At 36.8% G+C, this 17,174-nt stretch overlaps 1 protein-coding gene across 1 annotated transcript; it reads right to left on the bottom strand.

The window, feature by feature from the left end:
- Nucleotides 1-217: 217 nt before the first annotated feature.
- On the bottom strand, nucleotides 218-12,924 carry IDO1 (indoleamine 2,3-dioxygenase 1). The gene is made up of 10 exons (XM_019921635.3): nucleotides 12,719-12,924; nucleotides 8,571-8,666; nucleotides 8,340-8,459; nucleotides 7,749-7,867; nucleotides 7,078-7,092; nucleotides 4,874-4,973; nucleotides 4,202-4,319; nucleotides 3,073-3,124; nucleotides 2,473-2,621; nucleotides 218-1,310 (listed from the first exon to the last, which is right to left on the bottom strand). Exons 1-10 carry the CDS (start codon nucleotides 12,815-12,817, stop codon nucleotides 946-948), a joined length of 1,233 nt encoding a protein of 410 aa, XP_019777194.1. The 5' UTR covers nucleotides 12,818-12,924; the 3' UTR covers nucleotides 218-945.
- Nucleotides 12,925-17,174: the final 4,250 nt, after the last annotated feature.

Below are 17,174 nucleotides of genomic sequence, written 5' to 3'. Positions count from 1 at the left end.
GAAATAGAAGAGCTATTCTACTTTTGAACGTATGTTGTTTAAAATTTCCATAGATTAACGTAGCCTATCAGTTGATTTTTTTTGTGGATGAATTTGCAGGTCACATACAGGATTGAATCATAGCTGGAAAACATCTTAATCTATTTACCTCTGATTATTTTTAGATGTGTGAAAACAGACGAGAGAGGTAAGTGAATTATTGAAGGCCACAGAGCAGTTTTCTTTTTAACAGACTTTATTTTTTTAGATCAGTTTTAGCCCACAGCAAAATTGAACAGAAAATACAGAGTCCCCATGTATCTTCTACCCAACACACGCACAGCTCTGCACACCAGAATGGTACCCTTGTTACAACTGATAAACCTACATTGACACATTATGAGAATCCAAAGTTCACAATTTACATTAAGGTTCACTGCTGGTGGTGTACATTCTGTGGGTTTTGGGAAATGTATGGCATGTGTCCACCATTATACTACCATACAGAATAGTTTCACTGCCCTAAACATGCTCTGTGCTTCTCCTGTTCATCACTCCCTCTGCCCTAACCCCTGGCAATCACTGATCCTTTTACTGCCTCCATGGTTCTACCTTTTTCCAGAACGTCACATAGTTGGAATCACACAGTCTGTAGCCTTTTCAGAGTGACACCTTTCACTTAATAACATGCATGTCATGTTTCTGCAGGTCTTTTCCTGGCTTGATCACTCATTTCTTTTTAGCCCTGAATAATATTCTACTGTAAGGATGGGTACCTTGGTTTATTTCATGCTTCCAAGTTTTGGCAATTATGAATCAAGCTGCTATAAACACCCATTGGAGGGTTTTTTTTTTATGGACATTAGTTTTATTTTCCTCTCCTCAAGTTATGAATGTTAATGCTATTTCTGATATAATGGGAAGTGACATTACCACGTGTGGTAGCAATATAAGCACTTTCTTGGATTAATCTTCCTTCAACAGGGAATTCACAGTTGTATCTCTTACAGTCTTTAGAAACCCCATGAAATCGGTGCCTCCAGTTCCTTTATTTTTTGGTTCTGAAGGCTCTTCCGAGGTTGGTTTTCTCTTGGATGACTGGCTTGCAGGAATCACAATGTACTTAGCTACTACTTGCAAGTGGTAGTTTCTCAGAGAGACCATGGCTTGCACACATTCATTATAAATTTCCTGCAGGGTAGCATCACCTTTTGAAAGGACAAACTTACGGACCGAGGGGCCTGACTCTAACGAGCGAAGAAAGTTCTGGTGAGCTGATGGCATATATGTTCTCATTTCCTGGAGGAATTTAGCAGCAGAGTCTGAAGGAACTAAAGACAAAAATGGATTAGTAAGGAGGCCAAAGCATTCTCCGATCCAGGGAAGAAGGGCAGAGTGAGGTCGGAGCGGGCGGCCACGAATTTACAACCATCTTGTTAGCATCCTACTAGTCTCGCTACTAGTAAAGGTAATTATTGTAAAATATACTTAATTCTGAAAACCACATGAACTAAACTCTTAATATTTTTGTTTTGCTTCCTTTCTCACTTTCCTACTGGATTTGATCCTTCTAAGAAGGACAGAGTATATGTACTATACCTGACAGATCATGTTGCTGAATCCAAGAGAATATAAGGGATCTTTTTTTTTTCAGTACGCGGGCCTCTCACTGTTGCGCCCTCTCCTGTTGCGGAGCACAGGCTCCGGACGCACAGGCTCAGCGGCCATGGCTCACGGACCCAGCCGCTCCGCGGCATGTGGGATCTTCCCGGACCGGGGCACGAACCTGTGTCCCCTGCATCGGCAGGCGGACTCTTAACCACTGCGCCACCAGGGAAGCCCAAGGGATCATTTTTAAATAAGTGAATGAGCTCAGGAAAAAGCGTATTATCGTGCAGCCCAAAGCTTTCCCCTTTGACTATTCAATAGAAGTTTAGGAAGACAAAGAAAAGTAGAAAGAAGTTCTTCCTGGAGCTTCTTCCTCTGCCCCCTTAATCCTCTAGAAGGAATATAATGAGTGTGGCTCATCTTTAAACTCTGGCGCAGGCATTGCCCCGGGACCCCCAAGGCAGTAGGACGGTGGAACTAGACAGTGCCAAGCCCCTCCACTCCCCAGTTTCAACTCATGGTCTTATCTCATTTGCAGGAGACTTTCTTTTTCTGAATCTGGTCTTACATTTTCAGAACATGTGATATTGGTTTCACCACAGTCAATCAGACCTCACAGACATGTTCAAAGGTCAAGATCAAGACAGTGTTGAACTTGGTCTAAGTTCTGGCTTCACCGCTTTCTAGCTCGTTAACAGGGAGCCTGGCTATTATCCTCTTTAAGTTTCTGCTTCTTCATCTGTGAAATGGGATGATTGCAATAAAGTCCCTACTATTCTCCTAAAAGCATCAGATAAGCTCAGATAAGGTGCTGATGGGAAAGTACTTTTTAGATACTATTCTAGTAGCATAAGAGATGATGATTATTTGTCATTTGCCACTCACCTCCACCAACAGTATGCTGAATGCCCAGCACAATATCGAAGCACTGGAAGATGCTGCTTTGGGCTGCACTGCCTCCGGCAAACTTCTTTGGGGTGTCCCAGACACCTTCATACAGCAGACCCTCTGACAGCAAAGGGTTGCCTTTCCACCTAAACCAGGAAGGAAAGAATAATTGTTATTTTATGAATTGCCAAATTTTCATATGTCAAATCTTGCAATAGAGGATGAATGGAAGGTGAAATGAGATAGATTTCATTATACTTCTTCCACATTCTCCCTTCTACTCATGTTCATGCATGAGAATAATAAATAATACGGTTCTGAGCAAATCTGACATAAGTATTCTATGCATGAAACCTTACGTTTGCACTACCAAAGATTATTCCACTCTCTTTAAAATGACTAGCTTTCCTGTCCATACTCCAGCGTATGCCTGGCCAAGTAATAACCCAGAGAACAGTCTGTTGTTTCTTACAATGTATATTTTAGGATATAAATGGATTCTTAAACTGGATTGATAGTAGGGACCATCAGTGGAAACGTCGTCTTCTTTACGTTAATTGTCTAAGAGAAAACAGATTCAAGCATAAGGCTACGTACCCAGACAAGTATATGCGAAGAACATTGAAAAACAGATTTGGGTCCACATATTCTGAAAAAAAGATGAGATATGTTTAATTAAGTAGCATCAGATAGATTGGGAAAAATCAAGGTGTTATAAACAAGTGATCATGGATTTCAGCATAGGATATGAGAAAGGCGTTAGGTCGGCCTGTGCAGAGACGTTCCCTGAGGACAAGCTCTCCCTCACTTGCCCACTCTCAACACCCGTGTCCACTGAACGGGGTCTACCTTGGGGCTAACACACAGCTTGTAACAAAGAGCCTGGGCCCACCACCACTTATCCTCAGGAGACCTATTAAGCTGCCAATATTTACTTAAGGCTACTTCATGTGTTTACTGATACAACAGATAAAATACAACAGATAAATTTATCTGATACAACAGATAAATTCCTTACATAAAGAAAGCAACAAGCGGAAACAAAAAGAAAACTGAAAACAAAACCTCCAGGAGCCCTGTGGACAACGGGTGTCCCTCCCCAAAGGTTGCTAATGTCTTTGGTTTGAAGGTCTATCTTCTTGCCAAAGCCCAGTGATACACAGTCACCTGTTTGTTAGGAGCATCCCAGTAGGGCACATTTCCTTTCGCAAATCCTTGTTTCTATACTCTTTTGGTTATTGCTGGGTTTTAGCTGTTAATTTGCAATAACTTTTGAGCTCAATGGCTTTTCTATTTTTCTTTTTTTTTTCCTTTTTTAGTTAGCTTGTGAAAAAGCAGAATTTGCAGACGGTTCCTATCAAGCAAAAGCTAAGTTTTTCAGAACTTAAAACATCCTGTACTTTTGGTAAGTTTCTCCACAGTTTTTAGTGAGAGACAAGGATGTTCTTCAGAGGTAAATAGCCCTAGCTTGGAATTCTGGCTTCACTATTTACTACTTATGTAATCTTGAGTCATTTATCTTATCCCTCCAAATTTAGATTCCCTTATATGTAAAATGGACATAATAAAACCTGCCATATGGAAAGTATAATGATTTAGTGAGATAAAATAAAGCACAAACACACCCACTATGTGAGAGTTGGTTTTGCTTCTGTTTTCTCTACATCTTAGATAACTAGAAACATTTGACTGTGGCCTGGCATGTTGTAAGGCATACAATACTTGCCATGAATTTGGTGAAATATTTCAAGGGCTTTGTGCAGACAAGAAGCTATATCAAGCAATGCCTTTCGCAAAGTGTCTGGGTCTTCACGTTGTATTGCATTAAATATAATGGGGATCACCTTTAAAAAAAAAGAAAAAGAAAACAAACACTTAAGATTTCCTAACACTAAATATTGGCATAGAATAGAATTCTCCTAAATCTTAATCCCCCAATTAAATTTCATATTTCCATTTCTTTCTTGGGCTGAGTACCGTCTGATTGTTTGACTAATTTCCATATATTTAATTAAGCTTGGATTTGTCCTTATTCACTTATCACTTAGAGATAAGTTTATATAATTCTATATATTTCTATTTCTGAGGGATGAAACCATTAGATTTATGTCACTGTGTGATAGAGTTCCAATGCCAAGTTTCATTGAGAATACTTCTCTCTTACTGGGGTTTCAAATTTTATTCTAAATATATGGCTTCTACATTTTATCTTTTAGGTAATACACAAAACCAAATAAAATATTTATTTCTTCCAGATGATCCCTTGTTTCCAATTCAGTCATCAAACGCTCTATTCAGTCAGGATAAAGTTATTTCATGCACAATATAGTTCAGCTACTAAGTGATTGCTCTGCTTATGTGAATCAAGATACACATTTTCCAGGATAGACGGACATACTTTGATTGCAGAAGCAGCTGCTGTTTCCACCACCAGAGAGACCAGGAAGAACCCTTTACCACAGTCTCCGCCAGGAAATGAGAATAGGATGTCCATGTTCCTAAGAAAAGTAATCCAGGAAGTCAAGAATTTAGAAAAATATAAAACAAAAACACTAAAAACAAAAGAATTTAACAAAAATATTGATATATTTGTTGAATATTTATTAGTTTTCAAGTCTTTTTATTTATCCTACATTTTCAAAATAATCTTGTGAGATAAGTATGGCAGGTTTTACTATATCCATTATGTAGTTAGGAGTAGTAGTGTTAGGTCTATTGTCTAAGGTCATATAATTAACAGTAGATTAAGCTGAGACTTGAAATTCCTTTCTAGAACTTGAAACTAAAAACTTTAAGACTAGTTCTTTCTCTATTATCCCATCAATTTTTCACATACACATGTATTACTGTATATATATATAGACACATACATATATATATATATATATATATATATATATATATAAGCTCAATGTTTATAGAGAGATCTGTGAGGTATGGTTTTTAAAAGTAGAATTTTGGCTTAAATAAGTGTATTCATATCCATATTTTTATCTGTGAGCCTGATTCAATTTCTCAGTGATTTATCTGCCTAACAAAGGAATTGACTGGGAAATTCAAATAACTGATTACCCCCTATTTTCTTTTTCACTGAAGTTTTGCATTGATGCAAACGTGGTCTCAGTTATCTGTATATATCTGAGTTTCATGGCAGTTAAATTTATGGTCTCAACCCAGACGACTTGCTGTGTGACCTTGAATAAGATTATTTCATCAGTTTCAGCCTCAGCGTTCTCATCTGTCAAATGGGACTGGTGATATCATTCTCCCATTTGAAAACCTTCCGTAACTTCCCATTTAAGATACTGTTTAAACCCCATATCAGAGCCAAAAGTCCTACATAATATTTTTAAGTTTATTTTTTCATCCGTTTCCTGTACTGTTACTTTCGTCATTCATTATTTATCAGCGACACTAGCCTTCCTTCGGTTCTGAAATGCACCAAGATTTTTGTTACTTCAAAGCCCTCACTCTTGCTGTTTTCTCCACTGTGAACATGCTCAGGCTTTCCTTCTTCTAACTGATGCCTAGTCACTCTTCAGGACTCAGCTTCAATAACTTGTTGTAAGGATTCTTCCCTCATGCCTTTTGTTTGGTTAGAACTCTTAGCACTTTACTTTCTTAATCCTTCTCTTAATCATATAGTAATTTACATAATTTTCATATATCTTCTTTCCTCCACATTAGCCCAGGTTCATCAGGGCAGGCTTATTCCAATGATAATGACTTTTGTTTCCTTAGGTCTTAGCCTCTATTTAGTACACAGGCCAAAAATAGTAAGAATTGGGTCAAAAGGAATAGATTTATATTTCTGGCCTCTGAAGTCATTGAGTCATAGATGCGTAGGTGTATGTGCATTTTGTATATATGCATATTAATTAAATTTACTGACAGATCTTCCTCAACTTATGATGGTGTTACAGCTCAATAAACCCATCTTAAGGTGAAAATATTTTCAGTTGAAAATTCATTTAGTACACCTAACCTACCAAACATCATAGCTTAGCCTAGCCCACCTTAAACGTGCTCAGCACGCTTACATTAGCCTACAGTTGGGCAAAGTCATCCAACACAAAGCCTATTTTATAATAAAGTGTGGAATATCTCACTTAATTTACTGAATAATGAAAGCGAAAAACAGAATGGTTGTCTGGATGCAGAATGGTTGTAACTGTATCAGTTGCTTATCCTGTGATTGCGGGGCTGCTGGGGAGCCGTGACCATTGCCCAGCATCACAAGAGACTATGTACTGCGTATCTATCTCAGGAAAAGATCAAAAAAGTACGGTTTCTAGTGAATGTGTACTGCTTTTGCACCATATTAAAGTCAAAAAAATCTTAAGTCAAACCATCCTTAAGTGAGGTATCATCTGCATATGCAAGTATATATATTAATAGCTATAATATCAAACAGATACAGTCTCATCACAGTCATAGATATTATTAAGAACCAGAACTACTTGCTCTTTCAACAATCATTTGAATTACTTTTTGCCTAAAATCAATTGGTGTTTCAAAAGAACACATTTGGAGGGTATTGATACACCTATGTTTACTTTGAATAACAAATAATTCTTAGAATAAAAAAGATCGAATACTCACTCATAAGTCATGGGCCTTAGGAAAACAGCCATGAAGCAGCGGATCAATTGGAAGAGAGAAAGGAAACCAGTGTAAACATTAAATGCTTTTGAATTATTGTTATTCCATTTAATACTACTGATCTAGCAAAGGTAAAAACAATAGATAAAAACTAGAAAAAATATGTTTTCTGATATTTATCAAGTAGGCATCACAAACGCCTAATTTAGGACTTTTATAAGTGAAATAAAAAATTAAATATGCAAGGAGCACACGTGGAGAGTCAAAACTAGTTGTCACTCATAAGAAAGCTTTCTAGATGAAATAATTTCATTTTGTGGTATTCCCACATCTAGAATACTCCTCTGTAGATACACACTGAGAGCCTCTGACCCTTCACTGCAGCAGGTTCCATCACTCAGTGCTTAGGAAGTGCCTAGTTTCAAGCAGGCTGCTTTGAAAGCCCAGGCATTGCCATCTATCTAGCCAGTCAAATTAATCAAACTGAACACTTAAGATGTGTGCACTTCACTGTATGCTAATTAGACACCTCTCTCTCACATGCATATGCATTTTACACCCCAACAGCAGAAAAGAAAGCCCCGCTGCCAAAGATTAAACGAATGACTAGCTCCCCTTGATTCAAATGGTGTGCACTCCTTTCTTTCCTGTTATAATCGCTGTTTACGTACCCACTGGGATCCTTTTTCTTCCAGTTTGCCAAGACACAATCTGCATAAACCAGAATAGGGGGCAGTCCTAGCTTCTCAGATACCTTGCAGTAAGGAACAGCAATATTGCTCGGCAAGACCTAATTAAAACACGATAGTTAGCGTTCACATTTGAAATGTCTCACCCTTTCTTCTGCTTTCTGGGTGTCAAAACATTAACTGTTATACCTAAGGGCACTGTGGAACCAAACAAAGGTCATTTTCTCTTCCTCATTTCGTAACTTAATCCCAGTGCTTGTTAAACCCTTACGTTTTAGATTTGTGATGATGCAGACATAATCTGGGCATGGAGAGAACAAAACAGTAGAGGGCGAAAGGAAATAAAAGCTGTATCTTGATTTTCTAATGGCCAGTGAACCATTTGCAGCCATTCGCTCATGCATCCATCCATCTCACAAATATTCGTTAGGCAACTCCTCTGTGCAAGGTACTCATTCTGTTTCCCAAGCTTCACAAAATGCAGTTACAATACTTTTAGAATGTTTTACATTAACTGTAAACTGGATGTAAATCTGTCATGTTAGCATAAGAAATATGAGAAAATCTCCAAACCTTCCGGACGTCTCCATCACCTTCACCCCACACGTACGCCATGGTGATATACCCCAGAACCAGATGTGCAAGGCGCTGCAACTTGTGTCCTTGGAGGCCGTCAATGCTGAAGGTTGTTAACTGAGAATAAACAGAGAGGTTGACCCAACTCAAAATGCATGTTGTGATAGCTGCAAAGCCAAGTTAACACTTTGAAGACGCTAAAACAGAAAACGTCATATTTTTTCAAACCTTCTCAACTTCTGCACGTAGTTGGCCATTCTTAATCAGTTCAGGCAGATTTTTAGCAATGGAAATCCAGGCATCATAAGGGTGAGGTAGCTCCTCCTTGAAAAGAAGAAACAGGACTTTGAGTTACTAGTGGAAGGTATCATAAAATAGTTTTGCCTCCGCGGATGGTCCGTCTTGCCTCTTTCGCAGTGCTGTGCAATGCTGACACTCTCTTACCTGTCGAGTGACACCAGCCCATGCATTGTCATCTGCACACTCAGGGCTCAGGACCTTCTCTGTGCCCTTCTTCTTCCTCTCATCTACTTCTTTTTCAGAGGTCACTTCAAAAGTTTCACTGAAATCTTCCTGACTGTTCCATTCTATTCTTATACCTCCAGTGAGGAATCCTGTGGATTCTACCTTTTCACATTAAGTAATTTATTGCTATCTGCTATTATTTTTTTCTCTTCTCAGCTAGATTTTAAGGTTTTTTAATGGAAGAGAAATGAGATTTATTAAATGTCAGTAGGAGACTAGGCAGTTTTACTCAGTAATTTCTCATTTAGTTATAATAATGGCCCCAAAAGTTGATTGTTATCTCCATGTCATAAATAAGAAAAGCAAGTGTTGGGCAGTTTTTGTAACTTGTTTTGTACATACAGTTCATTGTGATTCAAACATGAGGGTTTCCAGCTTTTAAAAAATCTTGCCCTTTTTACATCTCACTACCTGATGGCAAGGATTTTATCATGCTTTTTATCCTATTTTTCTTAGCACAGTACTGGACATGTACGAGGTGCTGTATATATACATGTTGATTGCTTCCTTTGGTACTACAGGCTAATTTTTTGCCCAGCAAGTAAAAGTGAAATCCAAATAAAAGAGTGTTAAAAACAAGACAACAGGCCCCAAATGGAGTAACTTAAGTCCCATGTCACCAAATCAAGACAATACTTATTACAGTTTCTGCCTCTCCCAAAATGGAATCTTAAACCAGTCAATTCAGGATTACCTGGCCAACAAGTAGTGCGGTCATCTGCTCACAGACTGCTGCCATTCCCTAAAGGAACATGACCTTGACACCCCAATCTACTTTTTGCTGGTGTAACTTCCGTGTTCCTGCTCTCTTCTGCCTAGAGAAGTCTTTCATTTTTGTGCAGCTCCTGAGACCTCCTTTCTTTCTGCTAGTTGGGATGCTGCCTGATTCATGATTCCCTGAAGGAAGCCAATGACATCTTTAAAATTTACTCAGTTGGGTTTTGTTTTTTAACACGTGTCTCCCTGGATCTTATATTTATAATCACATCTCAAGGGAAAACATAAAAACCAAAGGCCTAGGCCACACCCTGGAATGAGATTCACATCCCTGAACAACTCCCCTAGCAACAATTAAGCTGCTTCCAGACATGCTCTTAGCAGCACCAATACTATGGGGATGGAGGACACATCAAGGTGAAACCAAGGTGAGTGAGGCTTTAAGCTTCAAAACCAAGTTAATATTATAAAGAAACTATAAAACACAAAGACAAATGTAACATAAACTTCAAACATGTTCAGGGGCTGCAGATAATTGGCCAGACTTAATCTGTCAGGGCAGATTTTTAGGAATGAAAGATCCAGGCAGTATATTCACTAGATAGTCACCTTTCTTGTTTGCTCTGAGTTTTTCTCCCTAACCACACAAATACTGTGCTCTGGTGTTTTTAGTAATACAGATACATTTTCTTTGTTGTGTATTTCACTGTGTAGCATGCCCGACTTTTTGATTATTGCTATTTCCCCAAAATAACAGAGATACTTTATTATGTGTCAAGATTAGTGTCTTATTGGACAGAACTTTCAACACATGTAAAATTCAATCAGTAATATCCTTCTGGTTCAGAGGATGCCTAAATGATAGAATATAAATTAATAAAGAGTGACACAGAGGGCCATTCAACTCCTGCTAGATTAGAGAATGTATTTTGCATCTACATGGAATCAGAAGACATATTATTTTCCTTTAGAATAGGAAGCTGATAGATTATAAGAGATGAAATAGACATTTTTGAACACATAATTTCCAGGAAAGATCTTCAGTGAGGAAATAAAAGTAACCTCTTTTTTTTTTTCATCCTGTTTTAGGATATTGAATCTAACTTCCTAAGCATCTCAAGTAGCAACATTATTTTTTAAGTAGCTCAGGAAGTGTTTTGTTTTGCTTTAGTTTTCGGGTTTTGCTTTAACCCTTGGAATCTGTTTTAGAGGTCTACATAATTACTGTGATTTTTTTTATTTTCCAAAAGAACCAACTTTTTAGGAAAAAAAAAGAATAAATTTGATATGAGGCTTTGCAGTTTCTGAAAAAGTTTTTTTTGGTACCATTGATAAATACATCCTTGAAACATCCAATCCTGGCACTATGGCACTTGTGTGCTTGTATGAAGGGGAAGTAAGTCTGAATATTATGGATTTGCAAATATAAAGTAAACCAGTGCTTTTAGTAAAAAAATTAAAACATACTTCATTTTCTTCAATTAACTTAATTATGCGAAGAGGAAGACTAGACTGGGGAAAAAAAATTGTTTGAGATTTGCCTGAATTACCCAAGGTAGTTACAGGATGTGATTTCTAAGTACAGTTAGATTGGAATCTCTGAGTAAATTATACATACGCTGCCTTTAAAGGTTCCCTTTAGAGTGTGCACTCATCCATTTGAGCCACAAACAAATAGAGACATCCTGGTATACAGCATTGTCACAACATGTAACTGGTTCCTAGAAATCCTCTCCTGGAATCTCATGTACCTTGTTAAACCCAAGAGTAGGGAAAAAACCCAACAAAAAATGCCTTGTGATCTCTCCTTCTCTTGAGTGAGGCTGTGTAGCATAATTGATAACAGTTTTAAGATCACAGACTCTGCTGTAAAGAGAGAAGTAAGTCAGAAAGAGAAAAACAAATACCGTATGCTAACACATATATGGAATCTAAAAAAAAAAAAAAAAGGTTCTGAAGAACATAGGGGCAGGACAGGAATAAAGACGCAGACATAGAGGATGGGCTTGAGAACACGGGGAAGGGTAAGCTGGGACGAAGTGAGAGAGTGGCATGGATATATATACACTACCAAATGTAAACTAGATAGCTAGTGGGAAGCAGCTGCATAGCACAGGGAGATCACCTGTGACCACCTGGAGGGGTGGGATAGGGACGCTGGGAGGGAGACGCAAGAGGGAGGAGATATGGGGATATATGTATATGTATAGCTGATTCACTTTGTTATACAGCAGCAACTAACACACCATTGTAAAGCAATTATACTCCAATAAAGATGTTAAAAAAAGAAAAAAAAGATCACAGACTCTGGAACCAGACTGATTAGGCTCACATCCTATCTCTGCTATCACTAGCTGTGTGAGTTCGGATAATTACTTAAATTCTGCATTCTACATTTCTCATCAGGAAAACAAGATTAATAACATACATACCTTTCAGGATGATTGTAAAGATGGAGTAAGTTAATATTTGTAAATTTGCTAAAAAAATGCGATGTTAAGTGTTTGATGATTACAATATTAATGATAAGATGCTTTTCATGACACTCTTAGGAAGATAACTTAGGAAAATGTAGTTTTAAGGCACACCTTCACTCTAATGCCTTGCCCTTTGTAGGCAAAACTTGTGGAAATAAAAAGGTAGCTCTAATTCTCTCTAACCCTGAATCTTAGGCTCAGTAAACACCGAGCAATATTAATACAACACAAAGTTGCTTGGTGGCCCACCTCAAAAACATTATCAAAGCAGGAACACATATTTTATACAATCTAAGGTATATCAGCTGAGAAAGGGGGTTCTTTGACTCATGGGTCATTTATTACTTTTTTTTTTTTTTCAAAATACCCTCTGAAATTCAATTGCCTTAAACCAAAATACTTCTGTAGTCTCCTTAACTCATCACGCTCTGTGCCTGTGTAAGATAAGCAAGAAGTGCTTCTAAGGCTAAGTTTCTAGGTAGAAAATTTTAAGAAAGTTGAGACCCCTTTTTTCAAACTCTGCCTCCAATTTTGGTAATGCTTTATCCACTTGTTCAATAGAAATTACTGAACCACATTTGTTCTATAGAAGTTAACTTGTCCAGGTAAATCATGATAAGAAAATATTCTTGCCCAGATTTCAGTGCCCTTTCTTACCAACGGATTGGGCAGAGCAAAGCCCACATCTTCATCTATGTGGTATTCTTCAAAGATCTTCCAAGAAGTTTCCACAGGAGATGAGTTGCCAGGTGCCATTCTTACAGCCTGCTCCTCTGGTACTTCTCAGTCTCTTGAGTAGTTTCAGATCATCTATTTATTAGAGAGGCTGTCATAGCCAATGACCACAACTCACCTCACAGGCAGCAAGAAATTACTTCCACTTTTAGAATAGTTTCATTTTCTACTTTCTTTATGTGTAATCTGATGAAAAATAAAACTAAAAAAGTCTCACTATTCATCATACGAAGAAACTGAAAGTTTATATTCTGGCAAACATTTATTACTAGGAACATCTACTGCCTTAAGGAAATCAGAAAGGGCCTGAAACAACAAAAACCATAAAAATAGGTGACCAGAAAGAACATTTTTATTTTATGGGAACTTTTGAATCTTTGAATCAAAATAATGAATTTAATCATGGCTAACGTCCTAAACCATCATTTAGTTATTAGTTACCGGCCTTCTTTAAACCCCCAGGGTTCTTTGAACATATTAGTGTCTTGTTTCAGTAGCCATGAAAGAAAATCTCTGGTACCCAGAGTCAGTGCCTCTGAAATAGAAAAAAAAAAAAAAAAAAGAAAGAAAAAAGCAAGCACATGAAGAATTTAGAAACATAGCATCTCTTCACCCCCTAGCTCCATTTTTCTTACCCAGTCTTTTATGTGCATTCACAATGATACTGTTCTTTCTTCTTCATATTCCTAATGAGTCATTTTTAAGGAAGATTTTCCTGCATCTCTACTTTATCTGATCTCTAAGGGACTGATAAAGAAACAGTCCACATGTGGAGACTCTGGAATATGTTCATAGTTGAAAGAAAGGATAAAACACCTTGAAAAAGGTTCTTTCAAAATGCAATTAAGATTGCATTTGGGGGCTTCCCTGGTGGCGCAGTGGTTGAGAGTCTGCCTGCCGATGCAGGGGACGCGGGTTCGTGCCCCGGTCCGGGAAGATCCCACATGCCGCAGAGCGGCTGGGCCCATGAGCCATGGCCGCTGAGCCTGCGCGTCCGGAGCCTGTGCTCCGCACCGGGAGGGGGCCGCAGCGGTGAGAGGCCCGCGAACAGCAGAAAAAAAAAAAAAAAAAAAGATTGCATTTGGTAAAGATTTTCAGGGTTACTGCAGGTCTGTGGTCACTTACAGGCATCATGTGATCTTATAATCTCATACAAGAAGCTGAAGCAAGAGAAGAAGCCATGTTGCTCCTTATGACGGTCAAAAGGAAAAAAAGGAGTTAGTGTTCAGTATATTAAAAGACAATGCAGTGCTGTCATCCAGCTTGTCAGTACTTAAAATACATTTCAATAGTACATTACATTGGAATGACTACATTATAGAATGTTTTTCACACTATTCTTCCTTATTACATTATGGCTTTTTTTTTTTAAGATGTAGTTTTCCAAGAATAGGTTCTCTTTACAGTAAAGATAGAGAAAACTGAAACTAAAATTACACAGCCAAGAGAACACAATGGCGACTCTTCTTTAAAATGAATTACTCATCCTCCTACACTGTTGGTGGGAATGTAAGTTGGTACAGCTACTGTGGAAACCAGCATGCAGGTTCCTCAGAAGACTAAATATAGAATTACCATATGATTCAGTAATCCCACTTCAGGGCATATATCCAGACCAAAACTCTAATTCAAAAAGATACATGCACCCCTATGTTCATAGAAGCACTATTCACAAGAGCCAAGACATGGAAACAACCTAAATGTCCATTGACAGAGGAATGGATAAAGAAGATATGGTACATATATAATGGAATACTACTCGTCAATAAAAAAGAACAAAATAATGCCACTTGCAGCAACATGGATGCAACTAGAGATTATCATACTAAGTGAAGTCAGAAAGAAAAAGAAAAATACTATATGATATCACTTACGTGTGGAATCTAAAATATGACACAAATGAACCTATCTACAAAACAGAAACAGACTCACGGACATAGAGAACAGACTTGTGGTTGCCAAGGGAGAGTGGATTGGGGGAAGGATGGAGTGGGGGGTTGGGATTAGCAGATGTAAGCTATTATATGTAGAATGGATAAACAACAAGGTTCTACTGTGTAGTACAGAGAACTATATTCAATATCCTATGATAAACCGTAATGGAAAAGAATATAAAAAATGTGTATATATATATATATATATATATATATATATATATATATATATATAAAACTGAATCACTTTGCTGTACAGAAGAAATTAGTACAACATTGTAAACCAACTATAATTCAATAAAAGATAAAAATATTTTAAAAAATGAATGGTTCATGAGGCTAAAACTGCTGAAATCAGGCCCAAGGGAGAAAACAAAAAATATGATGTTGGCCTATCCATATGGAAGCCAAAAATACCAGCAAAATTTTATTTATTTATTTAGATAGATACATGATAGATAGAATTAAATATATCACAACAATAGCATGAATATGAGAATAGATATAAATGTTATTAAAATTCTTGCATTTTCTGGAATGATAAATGAGAACTAATTTATAAGCGTTTTGAAAAGTTACAGATGTTTGTTCTAATCTTTACGGTAATCAGTAGGTAAATGCTGTTACAATTATAAGCAATAAGCCAATAGATGGAAAAACTGATTAAGAAGTAAATCTTAATCAATACAAGAGAAGACATAAAAAGAGAAAAATGGATGCTAAACAGAGCTCTCACAAAGAAAATAGTTCAATGGTAGATTTAAAATCATGTATATCAATAAATACATCATATGTAACTTGACTAAGCATTCCAATTTAAAACTACAAAGATTGTCAGACTGGGCTTTTAAAAACATCATTTTTATATGTTATTTAAAATATAAAAATCCAAAATATAAGGATGCAGAAAGGTTGAAAAGTAAAATGATAAAGATATACGTCACAGAAAACAAATAAAAATAAGTAGCATAGCTGTGTAAATATTTAGTGTAGACTTTAAGGCAAAAAGTATCATTAGATACTGTATCAACTCAGGATTCTCCAGAGAAACAGAACCAGTAAGTAGGAGATATTTCAGATAGATATGACTAGATTATAGATAGATAGACACATATCAGGGTTTATTTGATATGATTGTGGGCACTAGGAAGTCTGAAATCCAGAGGGAGAGGCAGAAAACTGGAAAGTCTCTGACAGAATCTCATGTTGCAGTTCACAGGCAGAATTTCTCCTATGTTTTTGCTCTTAAGACCTTTCAACGTATTGGATAAGGCCGACTCAAGTTATTAGGCTTAATCTCCTTTACTCAAAGCTAACTATAGATGTTAGCCATACCTACAAAATACCTTCACTGCAACCTAGATTAGTGTTTAATTGAAGAAGTGGGTACTATAGCCTATGCAAGTTGACATAAAACTAATCATCACAGTGATAAAAGGGGAGTACTTTATAACATAAAGCATTCAAGTTACCAGGAAGATATGCCGATTTTAAATTTCTATACATTCAAAAACATAACCTCAAAATGTGTAAAGCAAAATTGATGGAGATGAAACAAGCTAGCCAAAAATCACTGAATATATGTGCAATTAAAAAAACAGAATGAACTTGATCTATTTAAGAAACAGAGGATATCAAACTCGACAATTTCAAGATACATATTATATTCAAGTACACTGGAGCATTTAAAAAAATTGACCATATATGTGCAGGTTCATAAACAAGTCTCAAAAATTTCATAAGATTAAATCATACAGAAAATATTTTTTAACCAAGACAAATTAAGATAGAAATAAATAACAAAAATTAACTGAAAAATCCCCATACGTTTGAAAATGAAGAAACATATTTTTACATAACTCACAGGTCAAAAAAACCCTAACAAAATGGAGACTAGAAACTATTTTTGACTTGAATAATGGTTTAAAATGACATAAAATGTCTGGGACAGAGCTAATGGCATACTTAGAGGAAACTATATAGTCTACAAGGCATAGATCATTTAAAAGAAAGGCTATGCTTCCACCTCATGATTTTGGAAAAATAAACACCACATTAAGCTCAAAGAATGTAAAAGGAAGAATATAATGTAAGAGGAAGTAAATAAGTGAAGACATTAGTGGAATAGAAAAGTATATACCTATATTTGAAAACAAAAATTCTAAGCCCCTAATAAGACTAATAAAGAAAAAATAAAGGAGCAAATACCTAATGTCAAGAATGAAAAAGGGCACATCGCTGCAATGCTACAGTAATTACAAATATATTAATATTCCAGTGAGAGTCTGAGCCACTTTTTTGTTGTTGCAAGCTTTAACCAAAAAGAAGTGCAAGGCATTTAGGGTAAATATGTTTTCCTTAATAACTACATTTCCCTAATTTGTCTTTTAAAGAATGCCCCACACACCAAATAATTATCAACATTTTAATTCTCAAATATTTAA

The sequence above is a fragment of the Tursiops truncatus genome, chromosome 21 (assembly GCF_011762595.2).
Source record: "Tursiops truncatus isolate mTurTru1 chromosome 21, mTurTru1.mat.Y, whole genome shotgun sequence".
In the NCBI taxonomy this organism is placed as follows: domain Eukaryota; kingdom Metazoa; phylum Chordata; class Mammalia; order Artiodactyla; family Delphinidae; genus Tursiops; species Tursiops truncatus.
This window is presented reverse-complemented; position numbering and strand designations above follow the sequence as displayed.